The following is a 22,144-nucleotide window of genomic DNA, read 5'->3' as shown; positions in this document are numbered from 1 at the left end:
GACATTGAGACTGCGTGTAGCTACACAACTTCCCCCAGATCACCTTGCCAGGAAGTGACAGGCCCGGGTTTTGAACCTGGGTCTGTTTGACTGTTATCATTTTTAGCAGGTCTATTCTCTTGTGAAGTGCACCCAACCTCCTAGAATTAATGGTTTGAGGAAGGGAAAGATTTTTTTTTTGTCTTTTTGAGACAAGGTCTTACTGTGCAGTTCAGGCTGGCCTTGAACTCACTTTGTAGCCCAGGCTGGCCTCCAACTCACAGCCATCCTCCTGCCTCAGCCTCCCGAGTGCTGGGATCATATGCCTGCACCACCACACCTGGTGAAGGAATTACTGTCTAGGTGGGTATGTGGTCAGGACAGCTGCATACCTCTTGGCTTGAGCAAACAGTGTCCTTCCTGGGCAACTCAACAGAAGAGCTGGCCCTGCTGATACTCCTTCCTTGAGGGTACTTCTTGTACACCGAGCCTAGGAGAAGCACAGCGAGGTCACCGTGTGCATCTTCCTTCCCCCCCGCTTCCCCTCACCACTCCTTTTCTAGGGGCAGCTTCTCGGCCGGTCAAGTCAGTGGTACGGGTCCTCAGCTGGAGTTTGCTGGGAGGCAAAGCAAGGCTACGGAGCAGATGGGCGGGGTGCCTAGGACCTCTCTTCCCACACAGCAGTGAGCGGCTGCTGGGTGGGGGCCATCTCACGGCAGTCCATCGGGCTGGCTGGGAACCTCCTCCACCCGCTTCCCGACCAGCCTCAGGGCTAAGGAAGCTGCCCCCGTGGGCAGCACCAGCGTGCCCAAGGACTGTGGGAGATCTCATCTTCGTACTGACTTTCCTCCTGCTCTGGCAGAGGCAAGACTGCAAGTCCACTTCCCTGGGCTGGAGAGCTGAGCTGTTTGGAGACAGGCCCGCTGCAGGGCTCTGCGGGGAGCGTAGGTCCTGGGGTGGCTGGAGGGGTCTCCTTGCCCGGAGGCCTGCTGCCCTTTCTTTCCCACAGGGCCAGGGGCAGTTCACATACTCAGGGAGTCTCTGCCGTACCTACGGCATTCCCGGTCTCTGTATAGAACGGGGAGAGAGCCGTCTCTGCTGCCCGTGCTTTGGTCTTCCTCCCCCCGTGTGCTGTCCCTTCTTTCACGGGCTGGGCTGGAGAGAGAGACGATTGGCTTGTTGGCCGGTGGCCTCAGAGATTCCTGTGCTACAGCCGCACAGCCTGACATAGCGACATCTCAGTGTCAGCTCTCCTCTACCCCGGAAATGGGCTCTAAGATGGCTCTGAAGCAAGCTCTTGCCCCCACTCTGAGCCCCTGGCCTCACCCGGACCAGCGGTAACCACAGTTACTGTCCCCAAGTCCTGATATGTGCCAGGCGAGGTGGTAATGCTCCATATACCGTGTCATTTCACCCTCATGGCCCCTAGGTCCTCCACGAGCTAAGCGGGAGTCGGGTTAGTAAGTACAGCAAAGATTTCACCCTGGTCTTGCTGACCCCGGAGCTCTGCCCAGAGCCGCCCTGCTGCATATGTGACCTTACAATAAAGGTACATGGTCTTAAGTTTATGAGCTGAGGGCTTTTGTAAAAATACTGGTTGGTTATCACAAGCCGTTGGCAAATTTCAGTCCCTGTGAGCATTAGTTCCTGGGGATACAGTGAGGGTCTTATAGAGAACGTACTGCACAGACCGGGACCCTCCTGGAAGATGGCGGCACACGATCACGACTCCTGGTCACTGGCGTCGCACTGAGGACCCCACACTGGGCTACATCCCGAGTCTCTTCTATGTGTCATTTTGAGACCGGGTCTTGATAAGTTGCTAAATTGCCCAGGCTGGGCTGAAACCTGCGATCCTCCTGGCCCAGCCTCTCAGAGTGCCGGGGTTACAGGTGTGTGCTACCTCGTGACCATTTCCCATCACGGCTAATCCACACCCCGCAGCGTCCAGGCCATCCCACCACCCACTGCCGGCCCACAGCCCGGCCTTACCCGAGGAGGCGCCCACTTTGCCGCTGAGCAGAGGACCTCTCGGAGCTTTGGGCGGCGGGCTCCTCTCTCTTTCTGGGTCTTCTTTAAGGCTCTAGAAAACAGGTCCTATTTCCCATCAGGGGCCTGCCTCTGTGGCAGGCGGCACCCCAGGCACCCAGCTCCATTCTGTCAACCAGGAGCTCTGGTAGGGAGGAGCCTAAGGCGTCAACTCCTTGTACGTGGAGGCCATCTCCAGCAGAAAACTCAGAGGGGCTCGGTCTGGGGTGAAAAGCCGTGACTGTCCAGGAGTGTGTGTGGTACCAGGCAGGACGAGAGCGCATGCCCAGGCAGCTGTGGGATTTGCGAGTTTTCCTCAGAGGTTTTCTGCCCCCCATCCTACTAGACTGAGATTTCTAGGTCTCCCGCACGACAAACTGTTCAGGCCATTTCGGGGCCTTCTTGGGGACCTGGTTTTATTGGGGGGGCGTTCTTCCTCACTGAGTACACCTGGAATGTGGCAAAAGTTAAACAGAGTCGTCAGGGCTTCATGCCAGCTTAGGGGACCTCCAGGTGAGCTGCCGTGGGAAGGGCCTGGCTGGGATTCTGCTAACTCTGGGGACCCCCAGTCTCGTGTCAGGAGGAGAACCTCAAGTTCTAGAGTTTTCCCCAGGATCTGGGAAGGCATAAGAGAGGGTGATGTAGAAGAAGCCGTTCGAGCTCGTCGGGTGAGGCCATGCCCGTGTGCGCGGAATCCCCCGGAAAGGCAGCCGCACACTGTCTGGGGTGGATGTGTTCACAGTGGAAATGTGCCGGGTTCACAAAGGCCTCAGCCAGTGAGCAGCTGAAGAAACCCTGGTTTCTCGGCCCCACGGCACTACTGCGGGGCAGGGGTCTCTCCGCTACAGGCCCCTTCTGATTTCTGAGGAGGGGTGGGGACGTATGCAGCACACCTTTGACAGGCGGTGGCGGGGGTGAGCCTCTGGCAGGCACCGGGCCCCCTCAGCCCCCAAGAGGCCAAGCGGAGCCTGGGCTTAGACGCACTCCTTCGCTCCCGAGGGACCCTCCCAGGATGAGCTATTACACGCAACCATGAGGGCCTAGTACCAGGCTAAGGAACAAACCCGGCACAGCCAGGCAGCACAGAAGGTGAGGTGAGGGAGGCCAGAGATGCCGCCAGAGCCGAGAGCAGAGCAGGTCCTCTCCTTGGGGCCAGGATGGGAGGCACCCATGGGACACACCGCGGGAGTCCCTGCCTCCACCCGAACTGCTCTGGGGCCTGCGAGCCTTGCCCTAGTCTCTTTAAGAGCTAGGAAAGACCAGGAAACAAACTGGAAACACAATGCTCCGTGTGTTATTAGGGGGAGGAGTCAAACCATTTTGGCCTTCGAGGGGGTTGTAGGCTTGGGAAGAGAGGATTTCTTGGGCTGACTTCTTTGCTTGAGCACCGCTGGCTTTTCTTTAGAGAGGGCTGCACCTTCCAGTTCTTTTCTCAAATGGTTCTTCAGGGAGGCCACCAGTAAGGCGCACTACAACAAGGATTGGGAGGGTTGGTCAGTGCTCCCCAGCCAGTGTGGACAGACAGACGGACATACACGGCAGGAAAGAGTGCCTGGCACCCGCCTATGCCGCTTTCTGTCACTAGAATGCCCTTGGGCTGAGTACTGAGGATCAACTTATGACCAATAATAAGTACCCTGAGAGGGAGGCCCGGGGTGCACCAGACACTGGGCTAGTTAGAACCCGCGAGTCACAGGCCCTCCTGCAGCAAGACATGCCGCCTAGGCCGCAGGGCGGGTGCTACCTGATCTCCACCCTACAGATGAGGAAACCAAGCCTCCGTGAGCTTAAGGCCCAAGCCCGTACTACTAGTAGGGAGAGGAGCTTCAGTTCAAACCCACGGTGCTCTGAGTCCGAAGCCAGGGGTCTTTCTTTGCATTTAAAACACCTGGGCAGGGCTGGGGATTCAGCTCAGCGGCACAGAGCCTGCCCAGCAAGCACAAGGTCGTGAGTTCAAGCCCCGGTACTGGGGAAAAAAAACCTCAACAAACAAACAAAACAAAACAAAACATCTGGGCATACACAGGTCCTGGCCAGCTCATCACGTGCCCAGGGCTGACTCCAGACCTGGAGAAAAATTACAATATAACGCTTATTCCTTTGCCGGCAAGTTTCTCAAAGGCCTGAAAACTTCTCCAGGAATTATTCTCAATCAAAACACCAGAGGACACTATTCAAAGGTAAATACCCTTCTCAAGGAAGGGTGGATTTAACTTTTTTTTTTTGTCTCTTTGAGACAGGGTCTCGCTATGCAGTTCAGGCTGGCCTTGAGCTCATTTTGTAGCCCAGGCTGGTGTCGAACTCACAACCATCCTCCTGCCTCAGCCTCCCGAGTGCTGGGATTACAGGCGTACGCCACCACGCCCTGTGATTTAACCATTTTTGTCCATTAATACTGGGGGTGGGTTTGTCAGCTGTAGGAATGGGACTGGTGTGTACTGGAGGAGGAGGGGTTTACAGAGTGCCAGAGGGGCCCTGTCAGAGAGGACCGCGAAGGCACCGTTAGGGGAGCCACAGATCCAAGGATCCACTAGCCTTGGAGGGAAAAAACAGGGAGACTGGTCCTGTCCTCCCGGAAGCACAGTTTAGTCGGGGAGATGAGCATTCTGCAAACGGTAGTAATCAGCACGGGAGTCAGGGTGAATCTTCACAGCCCTCCCCCGCCCGACTCCACCCAGCCCCAGGTGCAGGGCCCCAGACTCTCTCTCTCCAGCCCATCTTTTCCACCTGCCGCGAGGACACCCTCACTTGTCACTTCGCAGGCCCGTACAACTGCCTTTGTCCCAGGCGCCTTCCCTGACCTCCCACAGGCTCCTGCTGTCAGTGCTCCCTGAGATGCTCGCACGTCTGCTTCCTTATTTCCGTTCTCCCTGCTCGTTCTCCCTGTTACGTTCTTCCCGTAACAGAGCCATCTCCTGCCTTTAACGGCACCTGGTACTGTTCGCGTCCCCTGAGGAAGAGGTAGTATTTCACTGAGCCTTGCATGACGGACAGCAGGCTGTGGAAGCTCTGGGAGGGCAATGGCAGGCGGACGAAACAGCGGAGGAATGGCTTGATGTGCTCAAGGAACTCGAAGGAGGCCAGAATGCGTAGTATACAGAAGAAAAAAACAGCCACAGGAAGGAGACAGGAGGGAGCCTGGGCTCGGGGTGCGGCTCAGCGGTAGAGCCCTTGCCCAGCACGTCAGAGGCCGCAGATTTCCCCTCGCAGGTATAATTGGGAGGTAAGTTAAGATCAGGCCATACTGGAGACACACACACACAGGGAAGACCCCCATGTGAAGATGAAGGCAGCCATTGCAATCATGCTGCCAGAAAGGAAGGAATAAACGCCAGCGTGGCCGAGGATGTGGACCCCTCCCTGTCCCGAACTTCAGTCAGGCTCCTCTGAGCCGTGTCCTCAGCGAGGCCCCGCCCTAGACTGCGGCACCCAATTTTAGCAAAGAATTCTGCCAAGTCACCTTGGTGACAACAGCCCACCCTTGGTGTCTGATCAGGTTCTTCATCTGCCTCCTTGATGTCTAAGTCCTTGGCCTTCCTTTTAGCAAGGTTCTTGTTTAGCAAGAATTCCCTGCTCTTGACAGCTGATCATGTTCTTTTCAGTAATTTTCCATCCACTTGAGATGGGAAAGAAGAAACAAAGAGAACTAAAAAGGAGACAAGGAAAATTGTAGTTTTAAAGTTATTTTTAAGAAAAACAGAGTTCCTCAAGGTGACAATGCCCTTTTCTCTTATAAGAAACCCTAAAAAGTGCAACAGACATGCAGATTGGGCTTGTGCTTTTTGCTTGTAAATCGCCCTTCCTCCCACAGACTCCCAACTGCAAGCAAGCGCTATTAGGTGGGCAGAACTGAACTCCAAACACTTGCAAATAGTTCGCGTTCTGACATGGCCCCCCGGCGGGCAGCCTGACAGACCGTAGGAACGTGTGCCTTACATCGCCGATCTTTAGGGCTCCCCAAGACCAGATGGAAACCCCAGCCCTAGACCCTCCCGCGCCCCTCGAGGGCCTGCGCTCTGCTCTGACTGCATACTCCTTCGTTTCTGCCTCTCACCGACGTGTCCTGAAACCCTTTGTGTAACGTAAGCCGACAAACCTACAACACACCCCACGGGAGGGGCGAGGCAAGGCCCTCGTCTCCTTTTGGGGTGCCTGCCTCCTCAACCCCACCTGGTGTCACCCTGACTCTGCTCACGGGCTGAAAAGTCCCACTTGTCTTTGCCGTTGTCTGGAGTTGAGCTCGGTCCCTCTCCTCTATCACCATAGTCTTAAATGTGTAAATTCTTTGCCATTTGTAACAAACGTTGGGTACAATTTCCCCCTCGAACGTTGGCCCTCACCAAAGCTAGGAGGAGGTAAGGCTGCCCAAGGTACAGTCCTGCTGATGACCCTGGTTTCAGACTTGTAGCCTCCAGCAGTGTAAGCAAATAAATGCCCCTCACTGTAAGTCGCCCAGTGTCTGGTCCTTTGTTGTCGCAGACCCCGGAAGGGAGCACGGAGGCCGGCAGACGCTTGGCCCAAGCCCAGGCATACCTTCTGGGAGTAGTTGAGGGCCTTTTCCATCTCAGATTTGATGGCACTGATGTCATCACTCTCATAAATGCCTGCAAAGGAAGCACACTGTGGGTGTCCGGGAGGAGGTTGGGGCCCGGCCAGGCCCCACAATGGGATGCACACGAACCGTGTGGAGGCAGCTCAAGCCCAGAGACAAGGTGAGACGTCAGCGGGGTGGGCCGACCAGCCTCCCCCAACACTGCCCAGCGGGAGTGGTGCCCGGCAGTGGGGCTGGCCTGGAGCCCAGGGCCCTGACCCTCACCTACGGGAGGAGCGGATTAAGGGCAAAGGTCCCACCACTCTGTGGAACTCAAAGACCCACCCTGGGATGGTTTACAGCAGCCAAAGTCTGTCGTGAACACCAGTGTCTTTCCTGGCTGGGACACCAGACCCTAACGCAGGCCTGCCTGGGTTCAAGCCTTGGCCCTTGGGCTCTGTGTCTCAGTTTCCGATCTGTAAAATGGGGCCAGTGATCCCCTACTTCACTTGGTTACTGGGAGGAGTCAGCCGTAACAGATGGCCCCCAGGCGGGGGAAATGCTTAGACCTGTGCCTGGCACTTAACAGTGCTCTATTAAACATTTGCCATGATCAGTGATAATCACTGGTAAATGCACATGCCCGGCATTTTTCATGGAGAGAAAAAGCTGGGAAATGCCCAAGACTTTCAGCTCCTCTCATGCCATTGACTGTGACTGCAGCAGGACACCTCTCTACGAGTCCCCTCTTTGTCTGAGTCGGGGGGTTGGAAGCCCTCGTGTCGGTCCAGCTCGGTCACTCCCACGTGCTGACACGGTTTTCCTTTGTCTCTGTACCGCCTAAGCCATTATTACTTCACACACACACACACACACACGCACGCACACACACGTACATATGTATTTAATACATTCACTATTTGTTTACTTAAAAGTATATTTTTAAAAGAAAATTGATGTCACTGCCAACAACGGAAAGTCAGCATGTTTCTATGCTAAGTTAAAATAAGCGTGTAACTCTCACACACCCCAAAGCTGTACCAGGGGCTGGGGATTTAGCTCAGCGGCACAGCCCTTGCCTGGCAAGCGCGAGGTTGTGAGTTTGATTCCTGGTACCGGAAAAAAACCAAAACCAAAAAAATAAAAAATAAATAAATAAATAAAAATAACAAAAGCTGTACCATTTACCACTAACTGTGGGTCGCTTGTGAACACCCCGCACTCTGGGAAATGCTAATCTAAGAGGTCTTAAGATGCTTCCTAGATCTGATACTCTAAAATATTTTCAAATTTTACCTTGAAATTTTAAAGACTGCAGCAAAATATGCACGTTTGGTGCCAGGGCCTTGTGCATACAAAGCAGGAGCATCCAGTCTCCTGCTGGGCTACGCCCTCTGTCCTTGGTTATTGCAAAGTGTACGGTCAGCAGTTCATGCAGTCGTGCAACCACTGCCACTGTTCATTTCCAGAACAGTAGTTTATTTTTTATTTTATTTATTTTATGCTTGGGATTGAAACAGGGCCTCACAAATGCTGAACGCGCTCTGCCCCTAGTTTCATGGTACATTTTAAAATATGATTTTCAGGTTCTGCTTTTTGTGTCTGGCATGAGGGAGCTACGCTGCTGCGGAGACCACCTTCTGCAAAGGAGCGGGTGGGGCGGGGCCGCACTCACGCACATGTGTCTCCAAACCAGTGGAAGCGGCCACCAGTGGCCCAGGCGAGCGCCCTGTAGGCGCTGGCGGTGTCCGAGCGGCTGGCGTAGCAGGCGGGAGGGCTGCTGTCCATCTGCGGCTCCCCCACAGAGAAGAGACACACGTTCAGCTGCAGGCTGCAGCCCCCACAGCTTTCAGCCACGTAGGCGCTGAGTGTGGGCTGTGGGAGAGGAGAGGCAGCATGGGCCCACGGCCGAGGGCCTGGGAGCCGCCGTCTCCTGGCGGTTCAGCCTAAAGGGGTCTCCCCCCTCCCCTCCGCTGCCTTCCCTCTCCTCTTTCCTCTGCTGGCTCTGCTGTCTCTGTCTTTCTCTCTCCGCTCCGCTTCTTCTCTCTCTCTCTGTACTGGGGATTGAACTCGGGGCCTTAACGAAGCTACATCTTCAGCCCTTTAAAAAGTTGGTGTTTTTAAAAATTTGAGACAGGGTCTCACTAAGCTGCCCAGGCTGGCCTCGCGCTTGTGACCTTCCTGCCTCCCTCCCAGAGGAGGTGCAGGTGCGCACCACTAGCAGCTTCCTGGGAGTCCACTGTGTCTCTGGTCTAGTACTTGGCCCTGAAGACAGAAAGCGAGGAGTCTGGGTCGCAGTCTCTCTCACATCTTAACAGGGTGTGACTCGAAGCTGGAGCTCTGTGGTCAGAAAGTGGACTTCTGTGAGCTTGTCAGAAATGCAGCTTCGTGGTTCTGTCTAGACCTGCTGGCCCGGGAGCCACACGCTAACCAGATTCCCAGGTCTGTGGGCATGTTAATGCTCTAGCAGGGCTGGTTTAGAAAGTCACGCTGGGCTGGAAACACAGCTCAGTGGTAAAGCTTCTCCCTGACACGCAGAGCCCTGGGTTCAGTCACTGGCACCACCAAACGAACGCATAAATAAATGGATAATAAAACGCTGTGCTGGGGAAGTCGCTGTGAGGCGTCCACCCAGAGGAAGACAGCAGGGTCACAGACGCGACGATGCCCAGGGCCGGGGCCTACCCACCACATCCTGGTCAGGGATGCCCCCCGCGAGGAGGTAGATGCCCTGCGACTGGTGTCTGTCTTTGTCCCTGAAGTCCACCTCCACCGCCTTCCGCAGGGCGCCGAGGACGTCCCTGCTGCCTTGGCACTGCAGGCGCAGGGCCCACCTGGGGAGGAGGCGCGAGCGGAGGATGAGGCGAGGCCACCTCCGAGGCCTGAGGGGCGGGCGGCACACCGAAAGTTATTTTCTGACGTCTGCCCGTGGCTGGGAGCGAGGGGACCCTGGAGAGCCACTTCCCACTGGAGGCAGGGACCAGCGGACGGTAGCGCCCCCGTTCACAGTAGCGCCTCTGGCCTGGGGTCACCTACCTCCAGGCGCTCTGTAAGTTGTCATGGCTCGCGGGAACCAGCTCAGGCCTCCAGCTCTCGACTGCGCTTCCAAACCTGCGAAGCAAGCACGGGGCTGGTCACAGCGGAGCGTGTGTCCACGCTGCAGCCCAGCTCCAGGAGGCCGCCGCGGGCTTTTAGGGGGAAGATTCTGATAACACTCCCCAGTTAGGATGGCACCTGCTCAGCCAGCCGTGGGTTCTCTTGCCGGTCACGACCTGTCCCAGCAAGTTCCGGGTCGGGCAGAGCTGCGGCTCTCAGGGGAAACAGCGCGGAACAAGGGCCAGCTTTGGGCAGCCTCCTCTTCCTGACACATCACGCTGACCCGAGTCCCCGTGTCCCGCAGTGAGGATGCCCTGGGCGCGGCCCACGTGAACCCCCCACCATCCAGCGGTGTCTTTGTCGTGCACAGCTCTCCCTCTCACGCTCATAGGCACCCTGAGCCGCCTACTGATCACCCAGTTCCCGCCACACGCCACCCGCTGGGCCTCTGCTCACGCTGTCCCCTCCCCCGGAACGCCCTCCTCCCCGCTGCATCTCCCTAGGAGGAGGGCGCTGATTCAAGGGCTGCTTCCTCTGCAGAGAGCTCCTGGTCTCCCTGAACCCAGGCTGGATGGGCCGATCCTGCCTCTGTCCCCTCAGGGCCCCATATCCTGCCTTCTACCTATTTCCATAGAAATCACGCAGCTATACTTACTTTGTCTCAATATACCTGGCCCCCACTGTTAGGCCATAAGCTCCTGGAGGTCAGATATTGTGAGCATTTCTGAAGGCCCAGTGCCAGCACAGTGGTTGTACATGCAGGTTTCAGTGAAACTTCATCACATGAGTGGATGGGTAAATAAATGAATGAAAACATTGAAAATCTTTCCCTAAGCACCTGTGTGTGTGTGTGTGTGTGTGTGTGTTACTGGAGGTCGAACCCAGAGCCTTCCCACTGAGCCCAGTCCTTTTTTATTTTTGATTTTGAGACAAGATCTCACTAAGTCAGCAAGTTGCCCAGGCTGCGTTAAAACCAGTGATCTTCCTGCCTCAGCCTCTTGGAGTGCTGGGATTAGTGGTGTGCACCATGTCTAGCTCTCTAAGCATTTTTATGTTGAGCTTGTTAGAGAAAGATTAAGCTTTTTTAATAATAACTGATAACTTGAATAGGTTCAGAATATTCCCTATGTGGTAGAAATCATGTAAAACTCTATACTGTATTTCAAGTAGTTTCTTTTCTGTCTTCTTTAGTTAGATAAAAAGGTATGCAAACGAACTATAGATATGAAGTATAATTACATGTAGAATTTTAAAACTGTAATATATAACAAAAATTTAAGAAGCCATACATGTACATATAATTAGATATAACAATTTATATAATTTGAAAATTATATATATTTTAAAACTACATATATTTTACATATACTACATATATTTTATATATACCTTATATATATAATTTTTTAAGCTATTGTTTTAAAAAGCGTACACCATAGATAAAGTTTAAATTTATATATGTTAAATCTACATTTGAATTGGAATTCTAAAGGTTCAAAAAACTGTGGCTTGCTAGAACCAGGGTGAGACTGAGAAACTTTTCTCTGCTGTGTTTGTAGGGTCGGAAGCCAAATGGGGCAGTGGACTGAATTACTTGATCCTGGCTGACCAAGCGTGCTATTTTGGGGCCACTTACCACCTCGCCCCAGTGGGGGAGCCTGCAGCCGTTTAATTATTCAGTGCCCCACAAGATCTCCCACATCAGATAGAGTGGGGGACACCCTCGGATGCCGGGCGCTCCGAACATCAGTGTCCGTCCCCCGCTGCCCTCCGGGCGGTGGCCCCCGAAGGCACACAGTCCCCGACCCGCCGCACCCGCCTCTGGGGAAACCTACGCGATGAGGTTGAAGCAGTCCTTGTTGGACAGCTGCTCCTCCAGCAGCAGCCGCAGGGAGTGCTGGATATGAATAATGTACGCGGAATTGGCCACAGAGATATCGAGCAGTATCGCCACCCTGGAAAGAAACACAAGTCAGGAGGGGAACCGAGCCTCTCAGATAATGTTCATTTTGTTCCATTTTACTATTTAAAGTTTTTTCCAGGGAGACTCTGCATGCCAGACTCATTGAGGTCAAAGTCTTCGCCATGGTTTGAGGCCAAAGTGGTGGGTTTACGGTGGTGGACGAAGCAGCGCGTGCAGTCTCCTCCTCCCGGAGGTTCCATAACGGGACAAAGTCTCAAGATCGAGGTGGTTTAAGATCTGAGACTGCCTTTTATAAACTTCTCTGCTTCCAAGAACAAGCATCCATGTTTTCACAGGGCAGGGTGTTTGTGGGGAAAACAAACAAGGTGAGCGAGTGAGACGAGCTGGGAGTATCGGGGCCTCCTGGGAGTATCTGTGTCTTTGTCTGCACGACTGGAGATCTCCAGCTCCACTCCACCTTCCTCGTCTTCTATTATTTCTCAACTTATGTTCCTGCTTCCTCCTCTTGATTCTCATTTTGAGACAGTTATGGGTAATAAAAAAAATTCATTTGCTTTAGAACGAGAAGACCTTTTCCAAGTCTCATTTCCTACCAGCTGTGAGGCTTCAGGCAGGGCCCCAAACCTTTCTGGTCTTTGGTGAACTAAACTATAATGTCTCCTCATAGGGTTGTTTGAGAATTACATTATATAACTTGTGTAATATTACAAAGTATAACTTAGTACATGGTAATATGGCAAATAAAGGATGGAATGATAATTATGGTGGTATATATGTATATATTCTTTTTTTTTTGAGACAGGTTTCACCATGCAGTTCAGGCTGGCCTTGAATTCACTTTGTAGCCCAGGCTGGCCTCAAACTTACAGGGATCCTCCTGCCTCAGCCTCCTGAGTGCTGGGATTAGAGGCGTGTGCCACCACGCCCAGTGGTTATGGCTATATTTGGATACATATTGTCTCCCGTTACTCAGCATCCTCTTCCTTTTCTGGAAACTGCATCCCAGTTTTGCTTTGGGAAATACTACTTCTATCAGCTTGTTCGAGGTGGGTGAATATCCCCTCCAGGCCTCATCCTCTGGGCCAGAGTGAACGGCCCGGGGGTGGGAGATGCCCAAGCGCTAGGTGTGCTACACTGGTAGAAAGCAAATCTGGAGCTTTGGACAGCTGCCTGGCCACCTGGAGGGGAAAACCTTCCCACCAACAAGCCCGAAAGCCCACAGCCAGAAAGCAGGGCTGAGAGAGATTCCTGACGTGGTGGCGACGCTGAAGATGGCGATTGTATCTGTTCTGGAATTTGCTGTTGTCTTAGATTTCTCTGCTTTGTTTAAGCCAAGTTTTACTTTTTTTTTTGCTTTTTCTTCCCTCTTGATATTGAGACTTGAATCCAGGACCTCATATTTGCTAGGAAAGCAGCATTCTACTACTGAACTCTACTACTGAGCTACATCCCCAGCCCGGTTTCTCTTGCTTTTTTTTGTTGTTGTTGTTGTTTTGTTTTTGTTGTTGCAGTTATTTTGAGATGGGGTCTCACTGTTACAATAGTTCAGGCTGGCCTTGAGCTCACTATGTAGCCCGGGCTGGCCTCAAACTTGCAGCAATCCTCCTGCCTTGGGATTATAGGCGTGTGCTACTACACTCAGCTCATTTGCTTTTTAACTGTAAAAGAATCCTGAGGGACATAGTGATGATTCTGTGGATGTGGGTGATGCAGTGGTGACTTTTTCCTTCTCCAGGGAATCTCTGCTAAAAGATTGCTTGTCCCTAATCTAAGTCATGGCCTCTGAAGCTACTCACAGAGAACCACAGTTGGATGAGTTATCCGCCGTACATCAGACCACAAAGGACAAGAAAGTGCTTGGAAGAAGGTACCTCTTTTCACAGACAGTGCCCCAGATCCTTCTGCTGGCCAGGGAGAGCCACTCGATCCGCCTCTCATAGACCTGCATGGCTCTGCTGAGCTGTTTCTGGAAAACCAGAGAGAGACTGCTCAAAGGTGGACAGATAAGAGATCCTGGGGAAGGGAGGGCCCTCTGCACTCCAGCTGGCTTCCGGAAATGGCGCACCAAGGCTCTGAGTATCCTGGCTGTGTAAATATTCTACTAAGTTATGGGAGAGTATTCCACAAGACTAGGACAGGACGAGTTGAAATATTTCATTGTGTCAAATGGGGAAGGAAGTAGATCTTGCCTCACAAGAGTAGAGACCCTTGGTGGGGGCAGGTCCCTGCTGGGAGTACTGTTGCTAGGTGCTGCGCACAGTCCTTACCTCCTGTCAAGTTAAATCAATGGCTTGGTGTCTTCGCAGCCCAGGACATCATCCTGCACCTCACATTTTAGGTTTTTTGCGACAGGTTCTTGCTATGTAGTTTTTGAACGCACTGCCATGCCCCCTGCCTCAGCCTCCTGAGTGCTGGGATTACAGGCGCGTCCACCACACCCCACAGCGCACCACAGATTCTGAGTGATTGGACTCATCTCTGACCTGGTACTCGTAGAGGAAGGGTGGATCCACGTGGACATTCTTCACTGTCCCGTCGTGCCATTCAAATTGTACCATCACCTTCTGCAGTCCGGGGGCAGGAGCGGGAGCGGGAGCAGGGGAAGATAAGCACATGTGAGAAAGGAGTTTAATTTGGGTACTGCACTCTAAGTAAAGCTAGAGCATGGCAGGAAAGCAGATGAGTCCATCTGGGCTGGATCGCTCTACCTACCCACACACATGCCGCCAACCATTGACCGGGCCGCTGCCTGACCAGGGGCGGCATCAGGGTTGGTGGGCCCTGCCGGCTAGCAAGCCAGGCTGTTCTTGGAAGGGTACTCTGAGCCATTATGACAGGGTGGAGGGTTTGGGTAACATGGAACGAGGTCAGAGACCCTAAAACACAGCAGCATGGTCTCCCCGGTCTGCAAGGCCAGACGGGCCTTCCCGGACACGGACTGTCCGATCTGCCATCTGTTCTTTCGTCCTCCACCGAGCCTCACATCTCTCACTCATTGGCCCAGTCACCCCATTCATCCACCTGCTGCTGGAAGCGTACATCTCCGGTCCTGTCCTTCTCCTCAGCTTTCCACCCTCCTCTGTTCCCTTGTTAGCCCTTCCCTCACTTTGCCATCCTTCTTCCTTGATTTCTACTTTCATCCTTTGTCTTTTACTGCACCTGGTTTCCATCATTCTGCTTTCCTCTTCCGTCCTCCGCCTGTTTACATTTCTATCTACCATCCCCTGTCCCTCTCCATTCAGCACCCACCTATGGATTTCTAGTCATTCATCAACACTTCCATCCACCATTCTCCTCCTCCTTTCTCTCCTTCCTTCCTCTGCTCACCCGCCCAGCCATCCAGTAAAGTTTCCTTAACTGTACACGTGTAATAAACATGTGAGACACAGGTCGGAGAGGAGAGTTCTCTTAAAGAGTTCACAGCTGGTGGGGAGCTACATGCACCTGCACGCTACAGGAGCAATTGTAGAAGTCCAAACATGGTACGGGGAGGACAGCAAAGGCAGTAAGTCTGCCCTGTCTGAGTGGGGTGAGGAAAACCGTCACGAAGGAGGGGACTGTGGTACCTAATTCAGCCCATCTCCCCTCTCTCCAAAGCTTTTCATGTATTTGAAAATACGTGACAGTTACAAAGAATAGAGAGCTCTACGTGCGAATTACCTCATGGATAGTTGCCGATACTGTTTTCTGGAGAATAGGCACAAACTCTTCCACAGGAGAGAACGCGTTGGGTGCCAGAGCCTGGTACAGGCTTAATTTTTTGGCTGGAAAAGACAAGTGGAGTTTGAGGTGCTGCCCAGGAAGACCTCAGGGTCCAAGTCTTTTTGTCACTTGTGTCCTGGATTCCGCTCTCTTTGGGGATTTACCTTTTAGACCATTGATCTTTAGCCATTCTGCAGAAGTCTTTTCCAGGCCTGGGAACTCAATCGTGAGAGGCGCATCGTGCTTTGGGGGCTTAGGCAAGAGATTTGTGAGTGACTCTTGTGTGTAGTCCGTGGCAATCTGAATTAAATTAGAAAATTTACATTACACAATCATTTTGGAGCTGGGAAGATTTTACTGTCTCCCAGTTGCCCAGTCCCTTAGCGGAGCCTCTTAAGACCTCACCTGGTGTATTAAAGGCAGCTCTGCCTGTGCCCTCCCTCGTTTCCCCTTCTCCAGAGATCTCTGGAACTTCCAGGAGACAGAGATGCCCCCAAGTCCCCAGTAACTTGCTTCCTCTTTCTCTTGCCCCCTCCGTCAGCTGCCTCCCTGTCTTCACCACAGACTCCAGGACAGCGGGGCCCCTTCCGGGGCTAAAGGCTTCAGGATGCTAAAGACCGATTTCCACACCAAATCACTCAGGGACCGTGAGCTGCCCGGCCTCTCCTCCCCCACCGCTAGGAAGTGAAAAGCCGAGGCTCTGAGAGGCGAAGTCACACAGCCCGTGTGTACACGGCACAGAGGAAGGCTGTCCCCGAGCTTCCAGCGGTCCACACCACCTACCTCCTGCGTCATGCGGGCCAGCTCCTCACGGGGGCGGCTCCGGCGCAGGGCTTGCACGTGGCTGAGGAGGTCCCCGGCCTTCTGGATCTCTGTCAGCAGCTCATCCACATCCCGACTGGTGTAGAGCTGGGGACAGCGGGAGTGGTCAGCCGTCCGGAAGTCACTGGCCTACCAGCCGTGGCCAAGGCAGGAAAGGGCAAGCGGTCAAGTCAGTCCCGGCTCTGAGTAGCAACGTGTTTAAATCAGAAATTGCAAACCGGGGTCCACGTGCCAGACACAGCCCGTGGACGCGTCTCCCTCCACGCCATTGTGCTGCCATGCAGCGTTTTTAACAACTGAAGGGTTTTTCTAACTTTAGAACTGTGAAGGAGTCCTCGAATAGTGGCGCACACCTGTAATCCCAGCACTCTGGGAGGCTGAGGCAGGAGGACCACAGGTGAGGCCAGCCTGGGCAACTCAATGACTTAGTGAGACTCTGCCTCAAAAAAAAAAAAAACAACAAACAAACTGCTGGGCATGCGGCTGAGTACAAAGACCCTAGGTTCAATCTCCAGTGCTGAAGAAAAGAAAAAGAAAGAAAGAAGATTCCACACCCACGAGGACAGCCATGAAGACAATAGCAATCACAAACAAAAGGTAACACGGGTCGGTGAGGAAACAGAGAACTGGAGCCCGGTCCAGTGCTGGGAGAAACGCGAGACCGCGCAGCGCCGTGGAAACAGTTTGCAGGATTCTCACAACATCAGTCGGAATTAGCGTCACGTCCAGCAAGTCCACTTCTGTCATCTACTCCAGGGGAGGAACGTGGGGGCTCGGGTCCTTGCACACTCATCAGAGCAGTACTCATCACTGCCAAAGGGTGGAGACAACCCACACGCTCATCAAAACATGACCGGGTACTTGGGCCTGAGGCACGTGCCTGTAATCCCAGCACTCTGAGCGGCTGAGGCGGGAGGACTCCAAGTTCATGCCCGATCTCGGTAACGCGGTGAGACCCTTGCTGAGAAAATATAAGGTAGGCCGGGGAAATAGCTCAGCGAAAGACCTTGGATGCCAACCCACCTACTGGGGAAAAAAGGAAAAGAAAAAGAACGGATAAGCAAAGTGTGGCTTATCCAGAAAATGGCTCGTCATTCACGAACAAGGAAGGAAGCACTGACATCACGCCAGGTGAAAAAAGCCAGACACGAGAGGTGTATGTTTCCACGTACATGAAGGGCCCGTACCAGGTAAAGCCGCAAGATGGGAGAGAGGTTTGCGGGAGACTGCCAGGGACGGGGGTGCTGCTTTGCGGGTGCTTGGGACTGGAGTGACAGTGGATGCGCAACAGTGTGAGTGCACTAAATGCCACCGAGCTGTTCAGAGAGATTCGCTTCGTGAATTTATGCAAATTTCACCTCAAATTTTTAAAAATAGAAACAAATCCATATTTCTGACTTTTTTGAAAACCCACAGGACCTGGTAAGCCTGGGTCACATTCACGAGGAGCAGTGCGGCTGGGCTGAGCAGAGGCCATCTCTCGAGGCGGGGCTGTGCCATCGCGCTATCTAGTGTGCCGTGGCCCCCACCCCGACACTGTTGTAATTTTTGTCATCCGTGCACTGTTTGGTAATTTCTTTACTCATCTCTGTGTCAGGAGAGGGAAAATGACAGGTAACAGGTAAGGGTGATGGGCTTTAAGATAAAGTACTCATTTTTTCTTATTTTTGTTGTTGTGTGTTTGAGACAGTGTTTTGCTCTGTCGTCCAGCCTGGCCTTGAACTATGTAGCCCAGGCTGGGCTTGAATTCACAGTGATTCTCCTGCCTCAGGCTGCCAGGCGCTGGGATTACAGGCGTGCGCCACCAAACCTGGCAAGAGAGAGTGCTTCTTAAACCAACCTGCCCCGTTCGCTCACTTTACCCTTGCAGCCCCCATGGTCTGCGGCACTGACAGTCTAGGCAGTGAGGTTTATCAAGACAGCGTGTAGCCCGCCCTTGACCTCCCAGTGTGAAAAGTCAGACTCTGTGACATCGGAACACACTCGTGAGATGCAGACCCTCACTCAGGGTTATCAGCAGGCACAGCCGGTGAGCTGGACAGGTCACTGGGCTCTTAGCTTGCCAGATACTTCCGCACACGTGCTGTTAGCCTGCGTCACGGATGTGCAGTACATGGGTTTCGGTCACGCACTGGAACGGGACGCTGGGTGGGCCTGGCTAGAGCTGACCGCCCGTTCTGCCCCACCGGGTGTCCCTGCGGGGGCAGGACTCCGCTTAGGAGAGAGGCCCCGGGCGACTGCTTCAGACTCCGTGCCACGGTGGGAGCAGAGGTAGCCGGGCCTGTACTAACGCCGGCTGAATGAGGGCTGAAGGTTCTGCCTCTAGACCCGCAGGCGTTCGGTTGCCTTCAGACGCGCTGACCGAAGGGGCTCCCGGGATTTCGCGTGGTCCCCATTTTTCTTACGCACTCCCTTTGACCGCATTTTAGCTGTGTGAACTCACTGAGTAACGGGCTGGGAGGAGCGAGCCACGCGCCTGGCCCGTGCGGGCCCAGAGCCCCCCGCACATCCTCGGCGGGCTGCGCTGCTGCGGGGCTCACCTCGGTCTCCGGGCTGTAGCAGTGGTAGTAGCCTCCAAGCGCTTCTGCGAGGTTCTTCAGGACAGCCTGCAGGGAGGACGACAGGCACACCCTTCGCTAGATCCACACCGACACCCTCACGACTTCTTCCTCACTAACCCTGCAGCTCTCTGACGCTTCCTGTTTTGCCAACGGGAGAAGTGGGTGCAGAAGTGCTCTGGCCACAGCGTGGGGGTCCTGTCCCGGCACGGAGCCTTAAAGGCCAGCCCAGATCACCGCCAGCAGTTCCAAGAGGCTGTGGAGCGCCTCAGGCTCTTACCGAGGGCACCTGACCGTCACACTGGTAGGTGATGAGGTGGATGAGGAGGCTGCGGCCCGCGGTGCGCTGCTGAATGTAGTCAGACAGAATTTCGGAGGGCTGATCTGGGCTGGGGAAGAGAGCAGAGGAGAAGCGGGACAGTCGGCTCAGCACTTGGAAGACTCTTAAGACCAAACCGACAGTTCCCCGGGAACAGCCGCACATTCTTTCATTTTTATTTTTCCCCTCAGAAGTTACCGTGGTTTGAACTTGGGGCCTTTCCACTGAGCTATCTCCCCACACCCCCAGTTCTTTCTAATTTTATTTTGTTAAATTGCCCAGGCTAGGCTCAAATTTGGGATCCTCCGACTTCAGCCTCCCGGAATGCTGGGGTGCAGGTGTGTGCCACCGCACCCAGCCATCCACTCACTCTTCTTCTGAGACAGGCGCTCACTGGTAGTCAGGCTGGCCTTGGATTTGCTGTGAGGCCCACACTGGCCTTGAACTCACGGCGATCTTCTGGCCCCTCAGCCCCTTGAGTACCGAGAATACAGACCTGTGCCTCCACATCTGGCTTCTTCTACGAACTTTTAATCAACTGCCTGTATCTGAAGCACCTGTGTGAGACACAGGGTTGGCTGGCCAGGTACAGTGGCGCATGCCTGGAATCTCAGCACTCAGAGGCTGAGGCAGGAGGATCACTGCAAACTCAAGGCCAGCCTGGGCTACATGGTGAGATCCTGTCTCAGAAACAACAAAACAATGCAGAGCTGGGTGGACTGCAGGCCCGGCCGCACTGCCCCACTGGTGGGCAGGCAGCCAGTGAACACTACCCTTCTCTCTTTTTTTTTTTAAATTTTATTTTATTACTTCTATTTATTATTTTTTTAACTTTTTTATTTTAAAGAAAATAGTACAGCTGGGTGTGGTGGTGCACGCCTATAATCCCAGCACTCAGGAGGCTGAGGCAGGAAGATTGTTTCGAGTTCAAGACCAACCTGGGCTACAAAGTGAGCTCAAGGCCAGCTTGGATTGCATAGTAAGACACTGTCTCAAAAAGACAAAAAAGAAATAAAAAAGAAAGAAAATAGTACAAAAAAAGAACAATAGTAAAATACAGACAACACAAAGCAAGGACATTAAAAATGAAACAGGGTTTCAAACCAAATGATAGAGATTAACTGTGGTTGTAATATTACATATTATTATCTTCAGTGAAGTTGCTCAGATTGCCAGAGGTAAGAATAGAAGATTGATCAAATCATTAAAGGGAATAAGAAAATAATAAACTAAAAGCACATTAGAGACAATACATAGTTTCACTAGACATGATTGTAGGAATTCACCAATGGATATTACACTGCAAATTGTTGTCGGCACATAAATTGCTCAGATTACCAGATACAAACATGCAAAATTGGTCAAATATTAAAAAAAACTTTCAAATATTAACCGTTCCCCTCAACAAGCCATCAGACACCAACAGTACAGTTATGCCACGGATCCATAATAGACACCCTTCTCTTAGGAATGTGTGAAGTGTCATGCTTGCTGATCGTTTCTCAAACAAATCTTTAGTTCTTCAACCTTCTTCATGAAATCTGTCGCCCGCTCAGGAAAGCAGACCTACCAGCTTCTCAGGACGGTCACCAGGGAATCCAGCCCCTGGAGAGCGAAGGTTTTCTTCAGGCCCTGCAGTAAGTTGCTGCCTCCTTCAGGCTGCAGTTTCTTTACCCAGAGCTTGAGCTCCTGGAGGCTGGGAGGAGACAGTAACAGCAACCTAATCAGAGTCATGCGCTGAGTAACAACTAGGCCACGTTCTGAGAAACATCTCTCAGCAATCTCCTTGCTGGGCAAACATCATGGAGTGTACTTACACAAACCCAGATAGCGTGGCCTACTACAGACCCTGACTCTATACTGTCGCCTACTAAACAGTTGTAAATCAAGTCAAGTTGAGGAAACAATCAAGAGAGGAGTCTGCTGCCGGTGTAACACTGTTTCACTGTTTACAGTAAACATTTTTCATATAAGTGGAAGGAATATTCTCTAACATATCAAAAAAGCATAATATAGGGGCTGGGGCTGTAGCTCAGTGGTAGAGTGCTTGCTCAGCATGTGTGAGGTCCCGAGTTCTATTCTCAGCACTTAAAACATGAACTTGTAAGATAACTTATTTATTATCAGGTGGATGCAGTGGCACACACTGTAATCTCAGTGCGCTGGAAGGCTGAGGCAGGATCATCACAAGTTTGAGCCCAGCATAGGCGATTTAGGAAGAGCCTGTCTCAAAATAAAAATAAAAAAGGGACATAGCTCAGTGCAAAGGCCCCGGATTCAACTCCAATACCACTAAAAAGTTATTTTCATTACAAAGTGTTATGTACTATGCAGAATTGTACGTGCTGCTCCTGTATCTAACTGGTGCTGCGGTAGGTTTGTCTGCACCAGCATCAGCACAAGCATGTGAGTAACGGTGCTGTGCTACAGGGTTCCTACAGCTACAATCACTAATGACGAGAAGTTTTCAGCACTCTTCTGCTCTCAAGGGACCAGACCAGATGTGTGGCCCACTGCTCAACAAAATGTTGCCCAGCCATGACTGGTAGAACTGTTTCTCGGGTTCAGGCCCAGGGCAGATGTTAGCTCATTTAAGCCTAACCATACTCTTGGAGGTGGGTCCTTTTATTCCCTTATTATATGTGAGGAAACTGAGACTCAGACTTAGGACTTACCCTAGGCGGTACTGTAAACATTTGGTAAAACCAAGATTTCAGAGCAGGACTGACTCTAGAGTCTGTGCTTTGGTGCCCTTTTGTTTGAAAATCTGGGGGTGAGTGCCTTCTTCCCATGCCCCCCAACAACTCTCCCAGGAGGCAGACCTTAGCAGTAGGCATGGAGTTAGGCCTCTAGCTCAAAGAGACCTCTGCAAGAAGGCACGTGGCTGTGTGCCTAGGTCCCGTAGGAGCCGGACACACACCACTGGGAAGAGGAAAAAGCTTAAATGGCTCACACGGTACTAGTGGGATAATTCTGCTCTTTCCATGTCTGTCAGCCTGAGCAAAAGAAAACCTCAAGCTGAGCATATAGCTCAGTGGTAGAGTACTTGCTAACCATGCACAAGGCCCTGGGTTCTATCCCTAGTCATGCAAGAAAGAGAAAAAAAATCTCAGGATGGTGCTAATGAAGCTGTCATTTATTATTATACGTTAAGTTGCCTTTATATATATATATATATATATATA

The 22,144-nt window shown here is 52.5% G+C and overlaps 1 protein-coding gene across 21 annotated transcripts in view; it reads right to left on the bottom strand.

Moving 5' to 3' along the window:
• Positions 1-22,144, bottom strand: part of Vwa3a (von Willebrand factor A domain containing 3A) — a 48,961-nt gene that overhangs the window by 9,722 nt on the left and 17,095 nt on the right. For 18 of the 21 annotated variants that reach the window (XR_264070.2, XR_264069.2, XR_001231282.1 and 15 more), the window contains 17 exons: positions 20,530-20,655; positions 18,921-19,029; positions 18,623-18,688; positions 16,044-16,211; positions 15,425-15,560; positions 15,219-15,322; positions 14,042-14,122; positions 13,430-13,524; positions 11,470-11,589; positions 9,575-9,649; positions 9,228-9,372; positions 8,218-8,413; positions 6,541-6,611; positions 3,324-3,476; positions 1,972-2,062; positions 1,030-1,134; positions 372-469 (listed from right to left, as the gene is read on the bottom strand). Coding sequence is in view for 14 of the 21 variants with exons in the window: in XM_013504838.1 (XP_013360292.1) it covers positions 372-469; positions 1,030-1,134; positions 1,972-2,062; positions 3,324-3,476; positions 6,541-6,611; positions 8,218-8,413; positions 9,228-9,372; positions 9,575-9,649; positions 11,470-11,589; positions 13,430-13,524; positions 14,042-14,122; positions 15,219-15,322; positions 15,425-15,560; positions 16,044-16,211; positions 18,623-18,688; positions 18,921-19,029; positions 20,530-20,655 (1,939 nt within the window). In the remaining 7 variants the exon portion in view is untranslated. The remainder of the gene's footprint in view (positions 1-371; positions 470-1,029; positions 1,135-1,971; positions 2,063-3,323; positions 3,477-6,540; positions 6,612-8,217; positions 8,414-9,227; positions 9,373-9,574; positions 9,650-11,469; positions 11,590-13,429; positions 13,525-14,041; positions 14,123-15,218; positions 15,323-15,424; positions 15,561-16,043; positions 16,212-18,622; positions 18,689-18,920; positions 19,030-20,529; positions 20,656-22,144) is intronic. The other 3 variants (XM_005405060.2, XM_013504836.1, XM_005405061.2) reach the window with 2 other exon arrangements.

The sequence above is a fragment of the Chinchilla lanigera genome, unplaced genomic scaffold (assembly GCF_000276665.1).
Source record: "Chinchilla lanigera isolate Chin_1 unplaced genomic scaffold, ChiLan1.0 scaffold00092, whole genome shotgun sequence".
Lineage (NCBI taxonomy): Eukaryota > Metazoa > Chordata > Mammalia > Rodentia > Chinchillidae > Chinchilla > Chinchilla lanigera.
This window is presented reverse-complemented; position numbering and strand designations above follow the sequence as displayed.